A 27,133-nucleotide genomic window follows, 5' to 3' on the forward strand; every position below is an offset into this window, starting at 1 on the left:
GATTGCAAGGTTAATAGATGGTGATAGCAATGGTTGGACTACAAACCTCTTGTTGAACATTCATAGACTTTTGATGTTTGGGTATATGTTGATTGAAATAAACTACCTTAAATTTATTTGACATAAGGTGCTTTAGTCATGGCATGTGGCAATTGTAGGTGGTTTCAAGCATTTACATTGATCAATTGAGCTCATATTGCAATGAATTTATAGTATATTAAAAGTCTCGATGAAAATACTTCGTGCTTTTTAGCCTTATTTTTTCAATTTGTATGTTGTTCTACTATGTCATAAGGCACTAAGCTTGTTAGCTTAAAAACATTTTCAACTCATTTTTTGTTAATTTGTGCTTTGTTGCCTATTCTATTTCAATGTGTGAGAATCATTGCTTGGTATATGTCCTCGTGTGAAGGGTCATGATCCTCGTGGACATGACACATTATTGGTGTCTACATTTTGCTATGCTAATTCTTTTCCACTTTTAGTATGCATTGACAAATAACCTTACTATTTTTCAAGAGATCATTCTAACGCAAGATGTTCAAAACTTGGCATTATAGAAAAACAATGTTTGAAGATGGGAGAAAATGGAGGATGTAAATTATAACCACAAATAAACACATATGGTTTTCTCATATTATTAGAATGGGTAGGTTCACATCAAGTTTTACACAATAATTTCTATTAGAAACCCGAAGACAAAGGTTATATATGGTTCATGGATTGTGTGAATCAACATGCACGAGAGGAGTTTGTTTTAAATTTAAAGATGTGAAATAAAAGCAATTCAAGTAGCACAACTCAAGTGTGTTCAAATGAGTCAAGTTTATGGATTGCATATAAGCCAAGATTACGTTGACTTATGCATCGGATACAACATTAGTACTTGCCCATAACTTATAAGTGACCATCAATACATGATACAACATTGTGCAAAAAGCAAAATCTTGACATTTATCTATACACTTTTTCCTTCTTCAAATCCACTTATAACTCAATCTTATGGAAGTCATAGAATAAACCAAAGTCACCCACATATTCCTATGTTAGCCTTGATAAATCAACAATGTATACCCAATGAATAGGGCATCCTCGCTTTCTTTGATGAACGCAAGAGACGGGGAAGATAAATTACAACTGTTTCATGGCTGAAATATAGCCTCTTATAATTACAAAGAGTTAAAATGCCTAGAGAACAAGATAGAGCATTTTAAGAGCACATTGGACTTGAGGAACCTTAAACAATATAACATTCTTAAATCAACTAGCAATAGATACTAACCTTGGCATTGTATTTGCTGCCACCTATTAGAAGATGAGATGTAATGAGATATTACATAAGGCAGAGATTGCCGTGGAGGAGCACTACGTTATTATGATATGCACAAAAGTAGTTGCTGCTTTAATAAAAAAGAGATATCAACATCTAGTTGAAGTCGATGACTATCCAGATCATAGAAGATTTTGGCTCTATCCTCTAAAGATTTGTGGACTTACAGTGATCGCTATTAAAAGTGCACTCCAATAGCACATCAGTCAAAGAAATTTACATGGGGGTTGGCCAGCAAACTACAAAGCATGCAAGCAAACCACCCCTTATTAAAATGTCTTCACTTGCGAAAGTCATGAAGTTGGGCATCAATCGCATCTTAGAAACATGCTCACATAGAAGGAGATTGATGCTGTAGGGCAACAATCCATGTTGGATTTTCAAGGTTTGATTCATGTAACCCTGTTATGTTATTGGTGAAACAATTTTACCTCATTTTTGTCTTGTATGACTAGATTCTATAGATTATAGAGTTTAAACCTTTTGGCATTTTGTTGTTTTCAGTCACACCTCAAATTAGTAGTGCAATTGTGCAAATACAAGTGAATAAAAAAATCAGAATGTACAATGCAATTTATAATTACTCCATGAACTTTTGGTACATCTACATTGTCCAAATCCTTCATCACCAGCTTTCTCACTTACTGCAAACAAAGAGTTGACCTAATCTCTATCTGAGAGTCGAAGACCCATAAGAATATGCAAACAAAGAGCTAGACAAATACTCGCCAAAATAAAAGATTTTGCAGCAACATCCTTGTAGCTCCCTTGCAATTGCCCAAATGGATGATCTAAAAGTACATGCCTTTTCACCTTGTTCCAACTTTCATGTGCGTAGAATCGTAAATAACTACTAATTGTTGTTGTAATGACTTGTAAGAATGATCTCATAGCTTCATAACTCATTTTTCCAGCCATATCCACTGCAAGCTCACGATTACTTGGGATAGCTAAAGTCCTTGAAACCCCTTCAATAAATGTTTGCATTCCTCCCCTATCTCCAGTATCTATTTCATGATTGTTATTTACAATCAGATCTCCTAAGCTTGATTCCCTACTGATGCATTCTGGAAGACTCTGGAGTTCAGGTATAACTTCACCTACGTGTGTGGTCTCCATTGATGACGACGATATCTGGTGTTGGTGTTGGTGTTGGTGTTGTGAAGAGAAACGAGGAGAGTATTTCTCGACTTTCCATTTATACTTCTGCCCTTCATGCCTCTGTGCCAATGCATTCTTTTCATTGAAAAGAACAGTATATGAAGTCCTGACAAATGTTTCTATCGCACCATTGCAAAGAGAAGTCAAAACATCTTTCATTTTATCTTTATGCAATGGATTGGTAATGCCAGCCACCATATCGTCATAGAAGTTCACATCCTTAGTTTTTTCTATGTAGATGGTCACAGCTGTACTAATAAAGATTTGTATGCACTCAGTGATCAAAGCCCTGCATTTCTCATTGGCCATAACATCCAGAAACTTAGAATTTAATGGCTTTTTCTCTGCATCTTTTCCTGCTTTGAACTGACTGTTTGATGGCAATATGCCACCCAGGCTTTGTGCAGATTCTTTTGAAAATCCATCGAAGAAAGCTAGCACAAAATTCCTTGCAATGGCTCCAGCAACAGCTGACACAAACCCTACAGCAGGATCACTGAGCAACTTTGAGAGAATCCTGTCTGACAATTCCTCAGAAGCTTTCTTTCCTTTCTGTCTAAAGCTTACAGGTTCATAATTAGATCCAACAGAGTAACATTTTTGGGTTTGCTCCTCGTAATCACATGCAGATTCCTCTAGATTTGACAATCCAGGGCCTTCTAATTCATGCTCCAATGAGCCATAGTTGAAATATCCACTCGATTCTTCTTCATTCTTGGTGACAAAGCAAACCTCTCTTATTTCTCTGCATGCCACATCTTCATTGAGAGAACCGCTATCCCTAGCCCCATGCATAGTCCTTAAACTATCAATATTAGGGACTTCAGATCCATGATTTTTTTTTGACTTCAAACCTTGCAAGAGGCCGCGAGTAAGAGCGGCAGAGAGAACTGTGGCTGTTTCCTGAAACTCATGACATTGACCTAACTTGAAAGCTTGCCTTAGGCTACGTGGCACAGTATCTTCATCAGATGATAAAAATTCTTTCAAATCCTTGGAAATTAAGGATATTGATTCAGCACTTTCAGATATGGCTTTGCCAAAGAGAGACATAGTGTTCATGATCTGAAGCAACTTTCTGCGCCTCTGAACAAATGCTGAAGAATTGTATAAACGATAAGATGCATAACCACTTGCCACGATCACCACTGCAGCAAACAATACCTTGCGGTGACGGGTACGGTTTCCCAAGAAAAGGGACATTGTTTTTGGCACAAAAACCCTTGGTTTTCTTGTCAGAGAGTCATCCTAATGTTTATCTTTACCTTCAATCTAGTGAGGAATAACTTATGTTTCTATGAATATTCAATAGCCATGTTGGAATTAGTGTTGAAGATGCATTCCAGATTTCTATGAGAATATGATTGCAAAAAGACTTGAAAGGCATTTAGGATGTTTGTGTTTTTTTATGAACATGGTAGATTTTTATGAAGATATGATAGCAGCCAAAAATGTTTTGAATCTGTGCCAAAACAACATAGAACTCTGTATAGATCCAACTGCCATTGAATGTTTTTCGGGTGTCTGTGCTCAGGCTTGGTTCATGTTTATACAAAGATCTGACTGCAACACAACTTTTTCTTGTCCGAAATTCATGTATGTCTGGAAAAACAAGGAACATTTTCAGAGAATGCAATGTTTCCTGATTTTTCACATCAGTGTTATTAATTTTTTGCTTCAAAAACAAATAAACAACAGACACATTGCGATGAATAGAGAATATTGATTGATCCCAAAATATCTGATTGGCATGTTTGGAAAAATTAGGATGTTGAAGACAAAACAAGGGTTGCAAAGGCATAAACTAAACATCGTGTTCACTTCATGAACAGAATCAATATCTGGCCTTAAAGATCGGAAATGTTTTTGAATGAATAAAGTACTCGTTTTTGTCAAGAACGACCAATAAAAAAGGAAAACATCCACAGCTAGCCATGATTTATCCTAAACGATACAGATTCTATGAAGATCTGATTGCAACAAACGTTTTCTGGACCTATCCATGTTTGAAAAAGCCGAGGAGATTACAAAAATTGCAATTCCCTCAGAGGTTTTTGATAAACTTATGCAGCCATCTATTTTCTTCACGTTCAATGAAAAAGAACCAGAGAATGGATGTCGACCGTTAGGAGGATAAAGGTTTGAATACTGGAATTGTTTAGAAATAAATAATGAGTGACTTACTGTAAGAAAAAGCAGAAAAAGATCAGACATTTGATGGGTAACTTTGAGAAAGGAGATCTTACCACGGATGCTGTTCTGGGGTAAAGGAACTACACGTGAAGAACAGGAAAAACTCAGAGAATCCATAGAAAACCTTGAATCGGAGAGGCCATGGCTAACCTTAAACGGGATTGAAGATCGTGGCGCGTTTCCAAGCAGAGACGAAAGTGACCGTTCGATGGAAGAAGAAGAAGCAGCGGAGGATGAAGGGGAACGACAGAAAAACTCAAAAGAATCGATGGCTAACCTAGAAGGCAGGAGAGGAGATCTGGTCTGCCATTTTGTTTGTTTGTTTGTTTGTTTTTTTCCATGGATTAGGGAAGGAAGGGAGGGATGGGGGGGATTAAGAAGCAGAGAGCATTGGCCCCATTTTCTTCTTCTGTTTTTTATGTGTGTGGGATAAGGGCTTTTCTGTTCCTCTCCTTCTTTTCTGTTTTGGTAGATACATATATCATATATGTATTATTGATAGTCCTAGAGTAATCTCCATCCTTGATACAACAGCATACATATATAATGTCAAGTGTTCTATATAGACTACATATAGCCAATAGGATAGATCATAGGACATTCATAAGGGCTCTGGACCAATGCCCGGCCATGTGAACTTTAGGGGGGTCAATGCATAGCCATGTGAACTTGGGCCAACCTATCGTCCTGCTTTATGGACTCAATATTTTATACCTATAGGCAAGCTAAATTTCGCAAGAGTCCTATATATTTGGATGGCAGCTTTCAAAATTAGAGATGCGTCTCTTTGAATCGAAGTATACACTTGGAGCTCGTTAGGTCGCCACATATGTACATGGTGCAGCTGGACAATTCTAGAGAGGAGCATGCCATTATCTAACTTTTACCGTTGCTTGGAAAACAAGACAATCCTGGCAATAGAACAAAGTGGGAGCATTGCATTTTTTTTATCTCGCCGTGTATTGTTTTTGCTAGCGAATCTTAAGTTGTGTATTTTTCTCATATAAAAACTTTGATCACAATGCTATCTTGAGATCATGGAATTCCTATATATTTGGATGGTAGCATACAAAATTAGAGGCATGTCCCTTTGAATTTAAGTATGCATTTGGAACTCGTTAGGTTGCAATATACATGGTGCAACTGGAAATTCTAGAGAGGAGCATGTCATTATTTAACTTTACCGTTGCTTGGAAAACAAGACAATCATGGCAAAGGAACAAAGTGGGAACGTTGCCTTTTTATGCAATAGTTGCTTACAAATTCGTCGTGTATGTTTTTGTGAGCGAATCTTAAGTTGTGGATTAAAAGTTGTGTGTTTTTTCATATAAAAACTTTAATCATAATTCTATCTTGAGATCATGAACACTAAGATTTAAACTCTCCATGTATGCTATTTCCTTTTGATTTCTCCACCTTAAGATTTTCAAGCTCAATGCCTCACATGCATTATTCCTAGGCAAGCTTCAATCAACCTTCCAAAATTTTGGCTAGACAATTTAATCTCAAAGGGATGGTGTTTATGAGGGAAGTAACCCCAATTAAGCAAGACCAAAATTATAACAAGTTCTTAGTATTTGGGTTCGACATCACGTGTACTCGTGTGATGCCCTCTCCAGTCAACTTTGACCTCGATGAGTTCACGTTTCTTAAACACGATATTGTCTATTGTTTAACTTGCACAAGGCTCGAGTTCATGTTTCCCAAGTGCCTTCTACTTTGTTGTTGTCAACCTTAATGAGCTCATGAGCTTCTACCACAATACACAATAAACTTCCAACAATTCTCTTCAGGTGTTTTTGCGTTCTTGATGGTTGTCGAAGGTTGTATATGACCTTCGAGTATTCCTTGGGCACATCGAGAACATGTTGTATTCAAATTCACCATACACACTAGTAATATAAGCCATGTCTCGAAAATAACCTTTAAGCCAAATATGAAGGGCCCCATTTATACTACTTCTACACAAGTAAATCACCATACAAATGCAAGGGGTGATGCTATGGCAATTTACAACATCGTCTTGTCCCTAGTTACACAGAGGTGCTAGAATAATAGGTTTTATAGCCTCGATTAACATATCCTTATCGAACAAAGAATTAAACACCACCAAGAAATTGTAATAACAAAAGGGTTAAGGTAGTAAGACAAATATACTAGCATTAGCTCTTCCTTAATCAAGAAAGGTAACCTTGTCTTTCTTTAGCTGGGATAATGCTAAAAGAGGTAGTATCATCTTACATGACATGTCAAAAGAAGAAAGGTCGATTAAACCATAATATTTTACATTGACATGCCAATATCAAGGAAACCCTAAGGATCGATCTCTTACATACTGTATGCTAAAAGAGGCAAGATCCTAATAATCTCTGTCATTATGGATGCCAAAAGAGACAAGAATCAAGGAAACCCTCACAATCTTGTGTCAGTCAGAGGCGAGATCAAGGAAACCCTTAATAATCCGACATTATGGATGGCAAAAGAGGTGAGATCCAAGGGAAACCCAAAGAATCTTACATCAAAAGCAAAGATCCACGAAGTCCTAATAAATCTTATACATCAAGAGAGAAACGATCCAAGGAAACCAAAATCTTACACAACACAGTAGGGGATGCCCAAGGAGACAAAGAGAAATAAGATAAAAATCTTACATGACACAAATGCCAAAATACAAAAAAGATCAAGGAAACCCTAGTAATCTTTACATGTAGAGAAAGAAGGTTGGGGGGGGGGGGGACGACACCCATTTAGAATGTGGGGTCATATCCATTGGAGGCGGTGGCGAGGATGAAGAAGGCGACGGCGTGACCGAGGGCGCCCCAAGCGAGGACATCCACGAGTGTGAAACCGGCGGGGTCACCGGTCTTGAGGAAACCCGAGGCTTCGGCCGCGCGGGCATCTCCGGCCTCGAAGTGGGTCACTCCGTTCTGGACGGGGAGGCCCGCCTTCTTCACCTGAGACCTTTGGAAGGGTAAGAACACGAACCGGCCCAAGAAGAGCAATGCCCCATTGCTCAGAGTTATAATTAGGGATGGGTTCAGTGCATCGCAGCGGACCTTGGAGATGCTTCTTGCGTTCTGTGTCTTGCCTGCGAAGCTCAGCTGGGTGCTTGAGCTGTGGGAGATCCTTCGCATTGGGAGGAGAGAGCTTCCCCTCAATCCATTGAGGTGAAGAGGTAGTTGTCTGTTGCTGCTGCAAGCTACCATTGATGCTGAAGCTGAGCAAGAAGCAGCCATCTCTGTCTCTGTCTCTCTGTCTCTGTCTCTCTCTCTCTGTCTTTTCTTTTCTGTCTGTCTGTCTTGTGTAGAATGCCTGCACGAGATAGAAAGAAAGAAAAAATGGTACAGATGGGATTTGGAAACAACAAATGGATTGGGTTTGTGTGCGTCCAATTGGCTTTCGTTTTTGTGGATTGCACACGCCTTTATCCTCTTGAGGGAAAGCTTATCCTTTTGTTATATGATATATCTATGTCTATAAGACCATATGTATGTGTATATATGTATGTATATACATATATACATACATATATGGAAGAAAGAACTAAAATTCCTTCTCTCCTCTTACCAAGGAGATGCTCCAATGCATGCAGCACGGTCCGTCCGTAAGCCCCATCACACGTTGGAAAAGCTCTGAATTGAAAGTCTTACCAAAAAATCATTGCCCTCCATACCCTCTCATCCCAAGCATATTTGTATACAACTCTTATGTGCCACGAGTTTAGACTTATCGATCTTCAGAAATGAGTGGCAATGGAGTTTGAAAACATGGTTACAATAGCCTTCACAAAACAAAGGAAGAAGAAGAAGAGGGGGAATCCGATGCAATCTCTTGGAACGGGCTCAAGTTCCATTGCTCAACCTTTAAAGATTTCGAATTTCGATGCTTGTATGGTACCCTTGAAAACCTTACTTATCATTGTATGATGTACCATCAATCATCGTGAGCCCAACCCTATGTTCATCTGGAGTGCTCGCTCATATGGAAATATGCAATATGTTGGCGCAAACTTATTTGGTCACGAAGAATGTGGGTGACATGACATATTGTCTAACTTATGATCAAACCAACCCATGTCCAATTGTGAATAAGAGGGAGTTTTTACAATGTTATACATGTGTGTATTTGTATCATGTTAGTTGATGAGTTGCATTTCCTCGTGCCATTTTATCTTGTGTGGAAATCTTTAATCTTTAATCCATTTTACCTTGCATATATCCTCTATAATTCCTCTAACTCAAAGCAACATGCAACGTTTGACACTCCCATTGCTTTATGATGTTGATACATGTTGATGTTGACTATTTGCGCAATTTTGTAGATCTTTATTTAAACTTTTTATTTGGGTGGAATCTTAGATACGAGCTAATTCGTCGAGGGCATTTGCCCAACTTATCTTCCGATGCTATCATAGTAGCCTTGTTTTCAAAACATATGTTATCGAACAATAACGATTACATTAGTTGATCCAAATCTAGAAATAACGTGAAACATAAAATGAGAGATTGAATACAATACTTGTATGGCAAGGACAGACTACACACGACTTAACATATGAGAGCCATTTGGAGTAATAGTTTCTAGTTGTCATGCTTGTTGCTATAGCAGTAAAATATTATTCACTTGTGCTTTACATATAACTTATAAGGCATGATATGGAATATCTCATTTGGGGTTGATTGACCTAGTAAAGGTGGTTGACAATATATTTTTCGCGGAAGTTTCTCCGTGATCTATTAACAATTTTAAATTGTCGATGTGTGTTGGCATCAATATACTTATGCATGTGGCAAGTTTAAATTACGCTGGGTGTTTGCATTCATGCACACAAACAAAAAGGCATTACGAGAGAGAGAAAGAAAGAAAGATATATCAACGTTTTCTAGAGAGAGAGAGAGGGTTGAAGATTCTAATTGCAAGTAAGGCTTGGTAAGTTTGAAAGACGCTATTTTAGAGTCACATAGACAAATGATGGCAAGTTCGATCAATGTGAAATAGGTTTCATTTACCACATGGATGTGGTTTATTTTGGCATTTCCTATTCTAGATTCCCCAAATCTAGAGGTGGTGGTCATGGAAACATGGAAAGATTGGACATTTGATAGTAAGAAAAACACTAGTTGTGGTGCACTCAAATGTCGTACACCATAAGTTGGTTGAAGTAGAGCTTGGTTAGCAAAGAAGGTTATGGATACATGGCAGGTCACCCACCGTTGTAAAAGTGTGAATGTGGACTTTTAGATTGCCAGATGACACTCTCATCATCCATTTTTGAGCATAGGCGATTCTTCGCCATGTGATGATGGGTGGGTAGGTCAGGGAGATGCGAGACACAATTTCATTACATGTCTCGGTGGGTGGTGGGTAAGCCAACCATTTGGGTTGGTGATGCTATACACAATGTCGGGCATCGGTCGGTTAACTTGCATTGTTTCGTCATCTGTTTAATAGGGTTTCACAGAGGGAGTTAGAGTAGAGCTCTCTCTACCCAACCCCCCACCCAGCATATCGCGTGGTGTTCGAGTATGTGATGTGGTATACCGTATAACTATTGGAGCATGAGAGAGATGGGTTCTTGTGGTTTGATTATTGGACTGACTTACTTCGTGGGGTAAATAACATAATCAGAATCATCATAATAATATTAATTTTCGTAATGTTACACACACAGACAGACCTTTACTTACTGCTACTGCTACTACTACTACTACCAGTAACAGTCTCTCTCCCTGTCTCTCTCTCTTTCTCTTTCTGCGTATGCGTGCAGGCGTGTCTCAGGCTGTCCATCGATCGATCGACTGAGGGCCGTCGAAGACAGACGAGGACGGAAGGAAGAATGAAGCGGGACGCCAGCGCCTTCCTCTCTCCTTGATGAGCTCTTACCTCAGTGATTAGTTGAAGAAGACGAAGACGAAAGTAGGGTACAGGCTTTCATCTCTGTTAGCGAGAAGAAGAAAGAAGGATAAAAAGAGAAGGGGCCACAGAAGAAAGAAGGAAGGAAGAAGAAACAAAAAAGAAAGATAAAGACAGGAGACAGAAGAAGAAGTAGTGAAAATAGGCGTTTTGTTTTTCTCTTCAAGCAAGAAGGAGAAGAAAAACAATCGTTTTTTCCCCTCTTTAAGCAAATAGAGAAGAAATCCGACGTTTCCACTCCATATCCATCTCTCTGTCTGCATCCATAGCAGCCATGTACAACGGCATAGGACTTCAGACACCCCGTGGATCTGGAACAAATGGCTACATACAGTCCAACAAGTTCTTCATCAGGCACAGACCTGTTAGGGTCGAGACAAAAGAGTTCCAGGAAGGTCAAGGCGCAGGCGGAATCACTAGGAAAGCAAACAAGGATATATTAGAACATGACAGGAAACGACAGATCGAGCTTAAACTTGTCGAGCTTGAAGAAACTTTAGTCGAACAGGGTTACACTGATGATGAAATCATTCAAAAGATTGAAGAGTCCCGGAAAGCCATGGAAGACATGCCTCCTGAACAAGAAAACGATTCCTCTTCCAGGTGAGTCAGGGGAAATTTTGTTTATTTATGTTATTTCTTTTTCTTTTTATACGTGTTCTTTTCAGGTCTGCCATTCCTATGCTAATTTGTCCAGCTGACTGTTTTAGGTTTTCGGTAGTCCTTACTCTGTTAGGTCTTCTGCTCATTTTTGTTCTGATTATGCTAGATTTTCTGTATTGCCCTAGGTGTACATCTAGTCAAATATTCTGTCTTTGATTCCTGTTTTTTTTATATGAAACATGTTTCTGTAGTTGTTTTAAGCCCTATTAGATTTTGTTTTGTCATGTCATAGATGTTTGGGCTATGTTTTGCCATATGATATATCGTACATTTTTCTTAAGTTTACTGTAGGCATGTTTTCATGTTTTCATGTTTCCTGTTTTGTAGGTTGATTTTAGACTTTGGTTTAGATTTTTAGATTTTGATTGTTCTGTTTTTTCCTAGATTTAATCTCTGTTCAAGTTTTTATTTTCTCAAAATTTACATGTTTACTTCTGTTTTTAGGGTTTTGATTTCAGAGTTTCTTGGCCTGCTTCTACGTTCTGTTTTTCACGATTGATCATTGGCCTGATTTTAAAGACTAGTAGTATCAAATTGTAGGACCATGTTTAATTCATCATCCAAACTCTACTTAAATAACATGGCTTATAAAAAAACTTATTTAGACGAACATCGATCAAGCATCATTACTTGATATCATATAAGAACATGACAAATGCGAAAGGCACTGGTGTGAATAGGAAAACAATTTTCACAAAATTGGGGAGAGTCATATTGTTTTGTGATGTAAAATAATGACACAGTCAGGGAGGGAATTGTTTGATTTTCCTTAATTCAATAAGTGTTTTTTCTCAGGACCCGCTATTGAGTAACTGTTTTTTCTCATGGAAAACTGTTAAGTTCTATTAGTCTGCAATCATTAATATTCAAGTAGCAAATGGACAAACTCGGGGAAGAAATTTTGGACAGTATCACAATCCTAATGTACAGTAGATAGTTGTATATAATACAATTGGGCATGCTCCAGAGTGGTTCACACCTTCTCACTCTCGTTTTCACCAACTATAGGGTGTCTGACCCCCCAAATGCGCTAGCAACTATCCAATGAGGCATATTTTTGTTGTATGCTAAGTAGGTAGGAATGAGCCCCTTTATACTTGACACATATTGATTGCATAAGATTTCTTCTTTTAGGATCTTTGGTAGTATCATAACACAGTTGAAAGAATTTATTATACATCTGCAAGGGTTGTGTTTTCTTGCGAAGAACCAAAATTGATGTCCATTGGCTGCTCATTATTACCATTTATGATGCAAACAAGTATTTTCAGCCTCCATAGGAAGCTTGAATAATTGTGCAATAATTACATGTGTTTTCAGTTTGTATTTCTGCAGTTAAATTAAGTTCTTTCATGTGCAAAAGGTCTTCCAGGTCTACTATGTAAAAATTGTATGCAGCACTTTGACTGATAGTTCTAACAGTCTAACAAGAGAATACTTTTTTTGTGTGCTTTTACTGAAGGCTTCCAGAAAATACACATCAGATTGCTGCCAAGAAGGAAAAACAGATTGAGATTTTGAGATCTGCCCTTGGCATTGGTGATGTGAAAGAGGGAGAAGCGTTTGATAGAGAACTTCAAGAACAGAAGAAACAAGAGAGAATTCTTGCGCGTGAAGAGAGGGAACGGGAGAAGGAGCTCAAGGAAGCTGAGAAAAAGAAAAAAGAGAAAGAGGAAAAGAAAAAACAGGAAAGGCTAGAGAAGGAAGAACAGAAGAAAAAAGCTGAAGAAATGAAAGCTGAAAAGAGGAGGAAAAAAGAGGAGAGACAGCTGAAGGAGCAACTGGAGGAAGAGCTTATTCGTCAAGAAAAGGAGAGGAGGGAAGTGGAATCTAAACAATCGAAATCAAGCAAGTATGACAAAGAGAGCAGAGACCATAAAAGGGAGAGAGATGCTAGAGAGAGCAAGGAAAAGAATGAGGACTTTGATGTAAGAGAGAGGAAAGAGGAAGATTATATGGATAAGGAGAGAAAGCACATTAGTAGAAAAGAAAGAGAGGATATAAACCACAGGGAAAAGGAGGAGAAGAATGACAAAAGAGAGAGAAAAGAAGAGGATGACAGGGAAAGGGTGAAAAAAGGCATTGATAGAAGAGAAATGAAAGAAGAGGAGGTCAAGGATAGAAAGTATGGTAGCAGAAGAGAGAGAGAGGATAGGAATAAGGAGGAGCATATTGATAAAAGAGAGGTAAAGGAGGAGGATGCCAGAGACAGGGTGAGAAAAGGTGTTGATAAAAGAGAAATTAAAGAAGAGGATGACAGGGACAGGGAGAAGAGCATTAGAGAGAGGGATAGAGTGGTTGCAGGTTTTAAGGACATGGAGAAAAAGGATATTGAAAAGAGAGAGAGGAAAGGTGAAGAGGTCAGGGACAAGGAGAGAAAACAAAGAGAGAGGAAGGATGAAGAGAGCAGAGATAGGGAGAGAAACTACAGAGAGAGGAGGGATGACGAGAGCAGAGACAAGGAGAGAATCCACAGGGAGAGGAAAGATGAAGAGATCAGGGACAGTGAGAGAAAGTATCCAGAAAGAAAACAAAGGAGAGATTGGGAAGTGAGGGAAGAAAAGAGTAATAGGCAGGATATGAAGGAGAGAGATGTGAGAAAAGGAGATGATGAAGATAAACAAGGTAGAGAAGAGGTAACTGGATTGCTAGGAAAGCGTGGAAGGAACACTGATGATAAAGAAGAGCATGCAATTGAAAGAAAGGACATAGCTTACACTGAGAGCAGCGAAGAAGAGGGTGAAATGCGCATGAGGAGAAATTCTGACTTTGACCAAAAGAAGGATTATATACGAGAGACGGAGAGTAAGAAAAGGCCTTACTCAGATAGCAGTGAAGAAGAGGACAAAGCCAGCAAGAGGAGAGATGTTAAATATGAGGAGCAGAAGCGTCATGGTAGACATGATAGGGAATATAAACTTGGGAAGAATGATGTGAGAGAAGGGCATAATGCTGACAATTGGAGTGCCAGTGATGACAGGAACAAACGGAGGGAATCAAAGAACTATGAGGAAGGAAGGAAATCACATCGGGACGATGAAGACAGGACTGATAGAGTGAAATCAAGGGATAGAGACCGGCACTGAAATCATCTCTTTAGTTATGGCCCCAAAGTCTACATTGCGAAGGTCAGTGCTTGCTATAATTTGAGATATGTGCTATTTCATTACGCTGCATGTTAAAGAGAAACCCAGAGTACATCCATATTCTGATACATATATAATGTTAGCTCTGAAAGATTGTCAATAATAAAACAATTTAATCAGAGGATAAATGCCAGCCTTTGAGAAAGAGAAGTGCTGAGAGTGTTTTCTCAGATGTGATTGTTTGTATACATACGAAACACTATATATTTGTCTTGTATTGTTCTCCACCCTTGTATATATAGAACATCTACAAAACCTTTTTCGTAATGGCCTTTCAACATGAAACTGTGGTATCTGTTGATTTCTGAAAAAAAAGTATCATTGTCCTTGTTATTAACCACCAAAAGCTAAATGCCATTTTGTATCTGAAAAGCAACTGATACTCCAAGTTCAACCCTGCTCTGTCTTCATGTTGCAGCTCAGTTTCCCTATCGAGATCTTGATTTCATCTGCCTATCCATAACAGAAACCCTAATTGTCTGAAATAGTTATGATTTGCAGATACTCCGACTTCTTTAATTGTTCTTTCCATGGTCCCGGATGCTACTGCAGTCCCACTTAACGTTTGTTGTGGGATTGTGTGTTTCAAAAACGTTCCAGGAGAATTGCCACCTGAAACTGTGTTTTTTTGGCAATTTTCCACTGTTTGGGTTTATTTTCATTATTCGTTGTAGTTGACTGTTTTCTTTCTTGATTTCTTTTTGTGTTCTTGAACCCCATGGCTACAGCAAGTGGTACAGAAAAACAGTGTTGTTATGGGCCTTCTATGTATTTGTGTGGCCTGTTCCAAATGAACAAAGCAGGATGAACTACGATTAATTTATTATTCTGTGTACATAGATAGGAACAGTGGTTTGACTTCATGTTTCAGCTTTAGTCTTTCAGGGGCTGCAGCAATGTTTTTAGGGTGAAACATTTTGCATTGCTTCCGAAAGCTAAAACACATTGGTCATTTTTTTTTAAGTCAATATCCTTCGTTCATTATTGTATATGCTTCTCCCTTGACATGAACTCAATAGTTATAGGCAAAAGTAAATATTTTCTTTGCCGTTATTTTTTAAGTTAATATCCTTTGTTCGTGAGTGTAGATGCTTCTCCCTTGACACAAACTCAATAATTACAAACAAAAGTAAATGTTTCTGTTAGAGATTATTCCTAGTGTAAGCATGAAATAAGGAAATAAATGATTGAGAGAAAGAAAGGTGCCGATCCACCCAACCACCCCCGAGTGAACCAATCGAGACGGAGTTGAGACTTGATCGGTGTCCCATACCACCACTATGGCATTGAGTTGTACTTGGTACTGGCGCGCTCGCTACAAGATTTTCTTCACCACAAGATCACAGTCTCGACGTAGTCGAATGATGTCCCTAATTAGGGTAGCTAGGCCTCATATTTATAATGAAACCTAAGGCCCCTAGGCAAGTTCACACTTGGCCCTTTCGGGTTGTCTCAATTCCTATAATTAAAAGTAATCTTCCCTTTACACTCTTGATCAACCCTTATACTTTATCCTTGTGTGTAGAATACTACCTTACAACTTACCACGGGATAAATTATGGTCATGCCCGTTACAGTTTCTTTGCCATTAGAAATAACATTGAGTTGAATTCTGTGCTATTCTCTGTTGCCCAATTTTTTGTATTCGTAACTGTAATCAATTTGTAATAGTAAAGAGGATAGGTGTATGTAGCTTTGCAAGCTCCTTAGAATTTGACTTTAAATATAGACCAAGTCAAAGTCCAGATTTTGCATGGAAAGAACGGCAGTAATGTTGCCTTTTATGCTAAATATTATTTTTAAGTTGAATTGCACTAACAGGGACGTGTATACTGCATCACCTACATTAGACCCTGGTTCGCTGGAATGAAATTCTACATTTCTCTACCACCAGTCTCAGAATTATTAAATATGGGGCAACTGAAAATATAGTTAAGAATCCAATGCATAACAATCAACCCTTCACCTAATCATAACAATTAGATGGCAAAACTGCTGTCATTGTCTGTAACGTATGATGTATGTTGGCGAAACTGCTGGCTTCTCAAGAATTGTGAAGAAAACAAATTAGGAGCAGATTGAGACAGTCACTTTCATCATGCAATTTATTTCTATACTGATAATTTATTTTGTTTGTTAAGTAGTTTTTTATTAGATTTGTTTCTATTTAAAGTAGTTGCTAAATAGTCATTAATGCTCCTGCAGATTGCTGACACTGACTAAAGTAAAAAAAAAAGCTGCGCTGTTGGATAGGTCTTCATTGCTACCTATCTTGAGAAGTGAGGGAGAGGAGACCTTGTTGCTTTTTTAATATAGAAAATCCTCTTGTATAATGCAAGACGGTGTGTGTCAAAACTGTTTCAATTGGATGCAATTTACGTTTTAAACCTTGTGATGTGTCAAGACTAAGGTACTTCTATTATATCTTTGTCCTGTGGTCAATCTTCTGTAATTGTTACTGCTTTATTGAGGTCAATCCAATGAAATTAAAACTCAGATAAGGGTGCCCATTGAAAAAAAAATGATGCTTTGCTTTACATCCCCCGGAAGCCGTAGATCTTTTGATCGTTTTCTCAATCACAAGCATCTTTTGCTTTATGTTATTGATATGTCCAGAAGTCTACATTATTGAGCTGATAGTTAGCAAGTGCATCGTCTGAAATAGATTCAAATGTTTTTAGTGTATGTGTACCAACTCAAGGTACATATGCATTGTTTCATATCATTTGTGTTTATGGAATGAGGTTCGAGTGAAATGAATGAATGCCGAACAAAGCAGTACCTGTCATTGACAATATCATATATTTGGTTAGAATAGTGAAGTCAATGGCATGCATAATCAACTGGTTTTTGAATCAAGTGGGGAAGTGAGGGTTTCATTGTATTCTGCAACCCATCTGACAATATTATGATTATTACGATTGGCAATCAGGATGAAGTTGTGGTGGCAGTGATCAAGTAGCTTTTAACTTATCTGCCAAAGATTATAAATCTGACAAGGGGGTAATTTGTTGAGGCATGTCTGTTGCAACAAGTGCCTGCTTATGCAATCATTTCGTTTGTAATCTGAAATGATGACCACCAGTTGATCGATCATTACATAAACACTAGTGTCACACCAGCTTGCTTATGCAATCCTTTCTTTTGTAATCTAAAAGATGACTACCATTGGGTCAATCAGGTCATATCATGCTCATGTAATTAATTAGATATATTTTGTAATCTGAAAAGATGACACTACCAGTGGATAAATCATTACATAAACACTGTAGTGGCATGCCAGCATGCTTATTCAATCATTTCCTTTGCAATCCAAAAATATGACTAATAGTAGATCAATCAAATCATACCATGCTCATGTAATTAATTAGACACCTTTTGTAATGAGAAAAGATGACTACCATTTTATCAATCACATTGTACCATGTATATGTTTATTACTAATCTTCATAAGAGATTACTACTGTTGGACCAATCGCATCAAAGAATGTGCATGTAATTAATCAATCATGTCGCACCATGTCTGCGCCAGACATGTAATTAATCATATTTCATAAGAAATTAATCACAATTCCACTGCCATTCAACTCTGTTAGAGAAATTTTATTGAAATTGTTATCTCCCATGGAAGAATTACATGAAAATCTTACATTTAACATTCAATATATGAGAATCCTTTTACTGTATATTTGGTTCCATACTTTCCAGAAGAACCAAGTTCAGAGGTCTACACTGAATGCTAAAATAAAAAAGGAGAAGATTGAGCTTTAAGATTGGTGATAGTTTCAGATTTACAGGTCCAGGATCACCATCATTGTTGTAGAGAGAACCATGCAGCAGAAGAAAATGAAACACATCACAACATAAGCGTTCATTTTCCATTCCTGAATAAAAAGAAAGTGGAAACATATTACTACAAATATCCTACAGAATCAGAAGAATTTATATAAAACATGCAAACTTCGGGAGTGGATGGCCGCAGAAAATTAGGACTATTGTAGGCTGTCTGATTTCCTTGACTACTTTGTGATTTGTATAACATTGTCTCATACAACCATTCACCATATTTATATATAAATGGATCTCTATCAACATAATGCATCAAAGAGCGATGCACCTTCAGATGTATCAGGTGGACCAAAGCGTAATAAAATATGTATTTAATGGTTAGCTCTTCCTTGCAAGGACTCTTACCTTGTAAACTCTTCTGGATCATTTTTTATCTTGCATTGCCATAACTTGAGTTGTAATAAGGTCGTCGACCACCATTAATTGACCCTCCAATTGTTCGCAGACCATTTGAAGGATGCGATGTTATCATTTTCTGAGCTCTTTTACGTTCTTGCTCCTCTCTCTTCAATCTCTCCTCTCTTAACTCTTCAATTGTCTTTTTCCTTTTCTTTCCACAAGATGCTGATCAATTTTGAAGCAAAATTAAGTTAGATACAAAACATGCAACAGATTTCAAAAGAAACAGGTGCAAAAGTTTCAGTCGTATGTTTCCCAGAACTATAGCTGGATTTGCATATAAAGATGCAATCAATAAAAGCTGAGACAAGGAACAAATCAATAAATGATAAGACATTGGACAGACGAGAATATCCAAATCACTAAAACTTTAGAAATCAATATATGGATATCAAAAAAAATAAAAATAGAAATTCAACCAACAAAAAATAAAGTAAACTAGAAATTCCTCATTTTCACTAAGAAAAATAACTACACTGCTTACAGGCCTAACTAGGAAGTATCAATCTAATGTACAATCCTGTGATATTCATAGTTCAGAAATATATTGTAAGCAGTTTAAGAGGATAAATTAGGAACAAGAAAAAACATAAAGTGGATATCTGTGATTTCGCAAAAAATTTGTTGATCTTACTACTACTACCACTACTACTCGGGTTCTTGGTGTGATCTAACTACTCACCAATCAATACTTTCAGACGGTTCTTTACTTTGATTTAAAATCTGCAAACCTTCCCTGAGTCAAGACTGATGAGCTTTTTCATGAGTAATGAATCGAGAACATGGTCATTCAATGATCAAAATTGAGATGCCAACCAAGAAAAGCTGTAAGAAACTTCTCATTTCATAAAGATGAAGCGTGAATATTTTCGATTAAAAATAAGCTTCTAGGGTTGAAATCAATATCAAGGTCATTCAATGATCGAAAAACTTTATGTTTTCAGAAAGCTCAAATTTCCTGACACAGATTTTCACCTAAATGAATGCACTTGGGGTTGGTCTGTACCATTTGAAACCCTTTCATTTGTGGATATTTAAGAAAAGATCATTCAATGCTCAAAATCAACATGCCTACCAAGGAATGCTCTCTTTAAAATCTTTCGGACAGAATATGGCCTCCAAATATTTCTACAGAATCTCCCTACTTGAAGAGCTTACTGAACCTATCAGACAATACTTTCATCATATCTTAATTTGCGAAGGATGAAACATGGCTTTCAAAAAGTTGTTTTGCTTACATGAGGCCTGGAGTTGATTCTCAGTTTCCCTTACTGAACCTGTTTCGGTTTTATCTGTCAAGGAGCTTCCATTAAGGTACCATGGCTTCTTCTTGTCCCTTCCCAAGCAACCATATCCTAGCTTGTAATGCTCATCATCAGCTGTAATGCCATCTTTGCCAAGTCTTGTTGCTTCTTTCTCAGCTCTTCTGTAGAGCCTTTCAAGCTCCTTATCTCCTCTAAACATCAATTTCCTCTTCTTCTTTTTGTCCTCTTCTTCATCATCATCACCGTTATCACTTTTAAATTCAGAGCTTTCCATTCTGTCTTTCTCTCCGGGTCGCATTCTCTTGAAAGAAACAAGGCCTTCAAAAAGCTTCATCTCTTGAATGGAGACATCATCACCGGAGGGTTTCCTCTTCTCCATCTCTTGGATGAGGACGTCACCAGCCAGGGGTTTCTTTCCCTCCTTATCCTCCTCACCATTTTCCTCTCCTTTGATCTCATCAAACAAAGATGATGAAGAAGATGCATACCTGTATTTTTATTGCACCAAACTAAGTAAAAGAAGACAGTAATTTCTAACCGTATCAAAAACAAAAAAAAAGGAAGAAATTGCAGTAGGAGAAGGAGAATAACTGGATTTTTCCAATATCATGAAACAAAGAAGAAGAAAATACTTGTCTTTTCCAATCCAATCAAGCAAAGAAGAAAGAAAGAAAGAAAAAGACGCAGAACCAAGCAATAACATTTTTTCAATCTCATAAAGCAGAATAAAAGAATCAGATAAAAAGAAGAAAACAAAGAAACAAAAGAAGAGGAATACCTTTGTTGCTTGACTACTTGTCTGAGCTTTTCGAGCCGAGATTCTGCATCTTTCTGTCTTTCTTCTTGTCTGCGAACGTGTTCCCTCTGCGCTGCTTCTTCTTCGTCTTTCCTCACCTTCTCTCTGTTGTCGAAGTTGTACACGTTCCATTTCTTCTGCGGAAGGATGTTGAGTCCACCGTGGCCTCCCATCTTCTTCTTCTTCTTCTTCTTCTTTCCTCCGTCTGCTTTCTTCTTCTTAAATTCTACTTTCTGCAAGTCGTCGTCTCCTTCTTTCTGCTTCTTCTGTCCTGTGCGCGTTGTCTGCCAGTCAGGTCTAGGTCTAGGTCTAGGTCTAGAGAACGTTTGAAAGAAACTCCCGAGGCATGTTCAGGTGGACATGGCCTCCCATCTCCACCCCTTCTTCTTCTGCTCCTTCCACGTCGCCTGCGTCTGGCGTCTGCGTCTGCAGACTGCGTCCGCGAGCAGAAGGATGAAAGATTTCATAAATTCCAGGAAATACCCTCCGCGCCGCCTCCATCATCTCCTTTTTAAGAATTCCCAAGAATACCCTCCTCCTCCCTCTCTTCTCTCTTCTCTCTTCTCTTTCTCCTCCTACACAACACAAGAGAGGCTCTTTTTGTTTCGATTTGTTGTAAAATGGCTCACTGACTTTAGAGACATATATATTCTCGTGAGCCGCCGGCTAAGAGGCGTGTGCCAATGAACCTGACACCCTTGTAACGACCATAGACCAACACAATGTGAACACCACACCCTATCCAGGCGTCACTAATGATGCCCATATGAGCCCACCTAACAATCGGCAACGGTTCGGTTTGAACTGAACCGAACCGCTAAATCGTGGCTTAACGGTTTAAACGGTTCGGTTTGGTTTCAACAGTTAGAACTGCGGTTTAGCAGTTTTATTATTTTTATTTATTTTTTAAAATTTAAAAAAAAAATTGTAAAATTTTGTTTTTAAACAATCTTTTCATTTTCATGCCTTATTCTCACATTTTAGTAAAATCTTTAAAATTTTGAAATTTTAAATAATGAAATATTTTAAATTTTAAATTTTGACCTAAGCTGAAAACTGAAACCGAACCATGAAACCATGGTTTTAACAGTTTGAAATTTTTTTAATGGTTCGGTTCGGTTTTGATCCTCTCGAACCGAACTGTTGCCAATTGTTAAGCCCACCCTCCACACACACACACACACAAGGATTGAACTCTCCTTGTCCATGTTGTTTGTCATGTTTGCCACCACCACCACCAAACTTTGTTTTAAGTCCAAAGAGATCATCACACACGGTGTTATTGTCATAATGTTACTGAATATTACTATTGTGTGTTATGTATACTATTGTGGGTTACCTAGTCCCCTTTACATAGCCCAAATTCTCAAGACTCCCAAACCACCCACATGTTCTCATGCATCATACATAGGCCCTTCTGGGTTTGTGTAAACATGTCATGATGAAGGGGGTTGCCTAGTCCCTGTTACATAGCCCAATTTCTTAAGGCTCCCAAACCATCACATGTTCTCATGCATCATACATAGGTCCTTCTGGGTTTGTCTAAAGTAACTAGCTTCCCAGTTTTCCTATCCATACAACCATGAATAATATACATCTTAATTTGTTCCCTAAGGTCATGCATATAACACATGGCGAGCAAATTATGGAATGGAAGGACTTGACGGAGCTCAATCAAGTCATCTATGAGAGTGGAAAGACAACAGAAAAAGAAGCATTGAAAGAGGTCTATCTTCCAGGAAACCGTGGCATGTAGCAACAATATCAAGCTAGCAAATTTGATGCTTTTGAAGCTACGTCGAGAAAGCAAATAGCAATATTCAAAAAGTGGGCAAAATAATCAACACATGCAACACGCATGGCAAAGCTAATCATATGTTGGCCACAAATGAAAAACAAATGTTGCAAAGACTAACCAAGTTGGCCCTTTAGACACATTATCGATAAGAGAGAGCTCAACGCAAAGCGAAGGCCAAGTTTTTTGAGATGAATAAATTTGGGGGTTCATCCTCTATGGAAAGAGGTATCCCATGAGCACGTCAAGGTGTTCCCTTCGTAGGGTTGGTGAATCCACTTGGGTGGGTGAGCATTGTGAACATTACTACATAAAAGGAAGGAATAGACTATATATAGAGAGGACATCTAAATATATCAAAACATAATAAGTAGGATATGGGGAGAAAGGAATGATTATAATTTATGACCAATATGATACATACATACATAGTACGTAAAATTCGTGTTCGTCTAGAATAACATTCGTTTTTATACGTTGGGAAAAGAATGCGAATGTTATTCAAACGTTCTTGTGTTTTATTTTTGTTTTTTTCCTCATTTTTTTAATGTTTTTTTCCCATTTGTTTGGCTTATTTACCTCATAATAAACAGTTAATGCAAAAGTATGATATTTATCATTCTTTGAGGGAGTTTTTCTTACACGAATGCGAATGAACGTATGGTTCATACTATGCATGATACATACATTACATGCATACATATATCATTATATGTATGTATATTATATGTATGTATTGTATTTATGATATGTTCTGACTTACTGCTATGGAACATACAGGAAATCCAGAAAAAGGGCCGCTTCTTCTACTTCCTCTCAACACCTCTCTCCTTCTCAATCAAAGGTATGTTCTTTCCATTTAGCTATCACATAAAGAGAAAATAAATTCACCGCTGGATCGATTAAAGCATGTATACATCATACCCTATTAATGCCTCAGCATTTCCATCTCTTGCTTCTGTGCGCATGGTTTTCTTATGGACCCCAGTTGCCTATATTTATCGTAAACAGGTATCTCTTTTTCGTGTCTGAAAATAACAGGGATTTGTGAGAATATATCACAAATTATGGTAGGAATTCTTTTGGAAAAACCCACAAATTTCATAGGACATTTGTGGGTTTTTCTCACTATGTCTGTAGTATATAGCGCATATGGATACACGAGCGTATGTATCTCTTCCGTTTTGAGCAGTTTGTTTTGTGTGGATCTGTGAATAGCCTAGATGGCACATGTTTGCATGTCCTGATTTTTTTTTTTCATGCATAAAATGAGAGGAAATTGTGGGAATATTGCAAATTCATAGGAATTTTGTAGAAAATTTATCAGATTGTTTTCCTCCTTTATAAGATCTTGAAGCATACTAGAAGTGTCAGAAGTAAAGTTAAGACTGTGTAACTTCCAGTCATGGCTGTAGAATACTTAGCATACAATAAGCTCACAATATGTATGGTACCATATTCTAAGAGTATTCTCCCATTTTTAAAATACTTGGAATACATATTCTAAAGATAAAAAACGGTAAATACTTCTTATAGTCGTAATTCATCTAACAATTGTTTTTTGACCAAATTGCAATACGTTAAATGCATATTAAATGCGTAGAATGTATGAAACATTTTAAAACGAGTCTAAAACGTACAATACTTCAGGGTATTCTAAAAGAGATTTTAAACATAAAATGTGCATTTTTTAAACAACTATGCTTCCATTCATCAGAAACTAGGTTTAGTCATCACCATACTCTGATGCATTACTTTGAACTTTAGATGGCAAATCAGATTTCATTTTATATCCTCAAATGAAGTTTGTGCATCATTCTGAAGACAAAATTTGCCAAATGTCCACAAATGAAGGCTAGTTGAATACTTCAGGATATTCTAAAAGGTATTTTAAACATAAAATGCACGTTTTTTTAACATGCTTCCAGTCATCACAAACTAGGTTTAGGCATCACATACTCTGATGCATTAATTTGAACTTTAAATGGCAAGTCAAATTTCATTTTATCTCCTCAAATGAAGGTTTGTGCATCATTTTATGTTCACAAATGAAGCCTAGACATGGCTCCAAAGACAAGATTTTCTTAATCTCCTCTGTATATTTTGTAATGAATTCCATGTGTGGTTTTCTTCTTAATGAGATTTGTAAGAGCAGAAACCTAAATCTGCATGCCCAAAAAATGGCCAATAAAACTGAGCATTACTGGTTCTTGAATAGGCTTCACTTTGATTTCATCAAATATCAACTTGATATCACACAGTTTGTATCTCAAGAATTAAAAAATGTCCAGCCCAATGTAATTATGTTTTCTTTCTTTCATATGTAGAATAAGAATGTGATTTCCTTTATCAAAGTAGAATTGATATTCTCCAATGTCCATGTATTTGTTAGGTACAACTCTTATGTTGGGAGATAAACAAGAATATCATCCAGATACGCACCGCAATGAAACAAATCATGTAGTTATTCCTTGTAAAAACTCAATTCAAATCCCAAGCTAGACTAGCAAAGAAATTGTATAGCTTTATGCTACATACAATGTTCCACTAAAGTGTTATCATTTAGTGAAACTTACATCACGTTCTTTTGATGGAAATCTTTATAGAGGGAGCAAAAAATCTGAAAAAGAGTATTCTACTAAACTATACATTTCTATACATTTTTGTATCTCTCTCAATGTCATCTTCTTACTGCTTAAACTTCATTTCAAACCTTGCCAGTTACTGGAAGTTATATTTATAAAGAAGAACAAAATCTGATAAAAATGTAAACGAAGACAAATGTGGGGGAGTGACTTTTCGAAACCAATCTTCAAGTAGTTATACAAAGTCATACTCCTTTGAGCCATGGTTGACTAATAGTCTTAATGGAGATGACCAACTTAAATAAGCCCTGTTTACTTACTGAGAACATGTTGACATTAGTTAGACACCCTTCTGATGAAATAATGTGTTCTTTTGGAAAAAGATATTTTGCAGTTTATTTAGTTTATGTTTTTGGGGAAAAACTTATCCCTTACTAATTTAGTGGATGCTCTATGAAATGTTGGTTGAATGTGTCTCCTTGTATAGGGTGTGTGTTTATTTCATTCTGGATCCTCTGTTGCATTTTGTTAGTTAGATATTGTGCAGTGTTGTTGTACCTTAAGATTGTCTTTCCTTGGGAGGACGTTCAGAGAGGCAATTTATTTTTAAGAGCCCAAGTAGTCTGTAAAGGTTGGACATGAATAAGGATACAGACTATAGTTTTATGCTTTTTTTCTAGAAGTAGAGTTTCGTTTTCGAACTTTTAAGATTCTCTAATAATCAATGACTGGAATGTCACTAAAATTTTGCTTTTAAAGTTTCTTTATATCCCTTTTTTTCTTTTCTAGACGTACTTCATAATGATTTGCTACTAATTCCTCTCTACTCCAATCTTTATATATTTTATTGATTCACATTTCATCAGGAGGTAAGAGTGCATTACATTATGTCCTTGCAATCACTGCCTTTTTATAGTCCTTTAACTGCTATTAGTTTCTTAGTAGAAAGGTGTGCATATATATCAACCTCATGCGTAACTTTTCCAATCAAAATAGAAAAAATCTAGAATACGTTTTTAAGGGAATTAGCATGCATAAGAGGTTCTTTTTAATCTTCTGTAAACTATTTAGGTAAGAGTGCTCTTATAATGTTCTACATACATTCTTATGGCCTTGTTGCTTGTGTAGCCGTTAAGAAAAACTCCTCAAGATGCCAAAGATAAATGCTAAATATGCACCAAAGAATGAGCATGATTGGATCCCCTGGCTGATTGCTGTTCTTCTCATTGCACACCTTCTGGCATTCGTATCCTTAAACAACATATTTTAGGGGAAAACGCCTAAAATATTCTGAACTTGTTTTCGGCATTTACCAGAATAGCCCTTTTTACAATAAATTAACTTCCATGAGCATTCTGTTACTTTTTTGAAAACTTAGAGCTATTCTGTTAAATACTGCAAAAGCTGGGAGTATTTTAGTTTTTGCCATACTGTTTATACATTATTATTGAGCATTTTTTTGATGGCTTTAAACTATCAACATTTTAGATATATTGGATGTATCGCTTAGCGGTTGAGAAACCTTCCACTCGAAGGAAAATAAACTAATAGTTTGGGAGTAGTGACACATCAAGCAAAATTAAGATCCTAATGTGGATTTGAAGATATCTTCTAGAAGTGAAAATCATTTCCAAAGAGTTTTATAGTTCTGTTGAATGTTTTTTACCGATTTTTTCAAGGAATTCTTTATAGAACATAAAGAAACCTGGCTTGGCTTGGTCACATGACAATTAAAAGCAAGTTATTCTATCTTTGATATCATGATAATTAATTGAAAGCTTGTGTCCATTCTTTCTTGGAATTCTTGAAAGAGCATAAATACTTGTCATGGTCTGATGATTATTAATATAGTTACGAGTCACACATCAGCTCACATGCATCCATGCCTTAGTAGGGAATGTAAAAAGGAGTGCATTGTGTTTAAATGAATATCATAATACCAAAATTATGCTAACAATGGAATGGAATTATGAGAATATTTAATGATTGACTAATCATGGTGCTTGATAGTTTTGCTTATTTTTGCTTGGACATTGAA

General features: G+C 37.2%; 4 protein-coding genes and 1 long non-coding RNA gene across 8 annotated transcripts; 2 read left to right on the plus strand and 3 right to left on the minus strand.

Moving 5' to 3' along the window:
• Nucleotides 1-1,858: 1,858 nt before the first annotated feature.
• On the minus strand, nucleotides 1,859-5,071 carry LOC147869587 (protein PHLOEM PROTEIN 2-LIKE A10-like). The gene is made up of 2 exons (XM_087331000.1): nucleotides 4,835-5,071; nucleotides 1,859-4,093 (listed from the first exon to the last, which is right to left on the minus strand). Exon 2 carries the CDS (start codon nucleotides 3,692-3,694, stop codon nucleotides 1,994-1,996), a length of 1,701 nt encoding a protein of 566 aa, XP_087187126.1. The 5' UTR covers nucleotides 3,695-4,093; nucleotides 4,835-5,071; the 3' UTR covers nucleotides 1,859-1,993.
• Nucleotides 5,072-7,320: 2,249 nt separating this feature from the next.
• PSAG (photosystem I subunit G) lies at nucleotides 7,321-7,987 on the minus strand. The gene has a single exon (XM_087331010.1). The coding sequence runs from the start codon at nucleotides 7,918-7,920 to the stop codon at nucleotides 7,432-7,434; it is 489 nt and encodes a 162-aa protein (XP_087187136.1). The 5' UTR covers nucleotides 7,921-7,987; the 3' UTR covers nucleotides 7,321-7,431.
• Nucleotides 7,988-10,680: 2,693 nt separating this feature from the next.
• LOC147869589 (pre-mRNA-splicing factor) lies at nucleotides 10,681-16,796 on the plus strand. The gene is made up of 3 exons (XM_087331022.1): nucleotides 10,681-11,200; nucleotides 12,723-14,388; nucleotides 16,612-16,796. Exons 1-2 carry the CDS (start codon nucleotides 10,872-10,874, stop codon nucleotides 14,344-14,346), a joined length of 1,953 nt encoding a protein of 650 aa, XP_087187148.1. The 5' UTR covers nucleotides 10,681-10,871; the 3' UTR covers nucleotides 14,347-14,388; nucleotides 16,612-16,796.
• Nucleotides 16,797-17,988: 1,192 nt separating this feature from the next.
• On the minus strand, nucleotides 17,989-21,080 carry LOC147869590 (leukocyte receptor cluster-like protein). Its single transcript, XM_087331034.1, has 4 exons — nucleotides 20,698-21,080; nucleotides 19,893-20,407; nucleotides 18,601-18,819; nucleotides 17,989-18,290 (listed from the first exon to the last, which is right to left on the minus strand). The coding sequence occupies exons 1-3, from the start codon at nucleotides 20,886-20,888 to the stop codon at nucleotides 18,626-18,628; spliced, it is 900 nt and encodes a 299-aa protein (XP_087187160.1). The 5' UTR covers nucleotides 20,889-21,080; the 3' UTR covers nucleotides 17,989-18,290; nucleotides 18,601-18,625.
• A 2,173-nt stretch (nucleotides 21,081-23,253) lies between these two features.
• Nucleotides 23,254-26,886, plus strand: LOC147869591 (uncharacterized). 4 transcript variants are annotated; one of them, XR_015531010.1, is made up of 5 exons: nucleotides 23,254-23,354; nucleotides 24,278-24,395; nucleotides 24,903-24,983; nucleotides 26,224-26,341; nucleotides 26,584-26,886. It is a non-coding gene; the product is annotated as an uncharacterized LOC147869591 (long non-coding RNA). The 4 variants fall into 4 exon arrangements; XR_015531009.1 differs by lacking the exon at nucleotides 24,903-24,983; XR_015531012.1 differs by lacking the exon at nucleotides 24,278-24,395 and having other exon boundaries at nucleotides 23,260-23,354.
• Nucleotides 26,887-27,133: the final 247 nt, after the last annotated feature.

The sequence above is a fragment of the Azolla caroliniana genome, unplaced genomic scaffold (genome assembly GCF_043228905.1).
Source record: "Azolla caroliniana isolate FFs.n. ecotype wild unplaced genomic scaffold, voAzoCaro1.0.p SCAF_1, whole genome shotgun sequence".
In the NCBI taxonomy this organism is placed as follows: Eukaryota; Viridiplantae; Streptophyta; class Polypodiopsida; order Salviniales; family Salviniaceae; genus Azolla; species Azolla caroliniana.

Coding starts and splice junctions, on each gene's coding strand:
- LOC147869587 (XM_087331000.1), bottom strand. CDS start 3,694: ATGTCCCTTTTCTTGGGAAACCGTACCCGTCACCGCAAGGTATTGTTT.
- PSAG (XM_087331010.1), bottom strand. CDS start 7,920: ATGGCTGCTTCTTGCTCAGCTTCAGCATCAATGGTAGCTTGCAGCAGC.
- LOC147869589 (XM_087331022.1), top strand. CDS start 10,872: ATGTACAACGGCATAGGACTTCAGACACCCCGTGGATCTGGAACAAAT. Junction 11,201..12,722: donor GAAAACGATTCCTCTTCCAG/GTGAGTCAGGGG, acceptor CTTTTACTGAAG/GCTTCCAGAAAATACACATC.
- LOC147869590 (XM_087331034.1), bottom strand. CDS start 20,888: ATGGGAGGCCACGGTGGACTCAACATCCTTCCGCAGAAGAAATGGAAC. Junction 20,408..20,697: donor CAAGTAGTCAAGCAACAAAG/GTATTCCTCTTC, acceptor ATAAAAATACAG/GTATGCATCTTCTTCATCAT. Junction 18,820..19,892: donor GAATCAACTCCAGGCCTCAT/GTAAGCAAAACA, acceptor AAAATTGATCAG/CATCTTGTGGAAAGAAAAGG.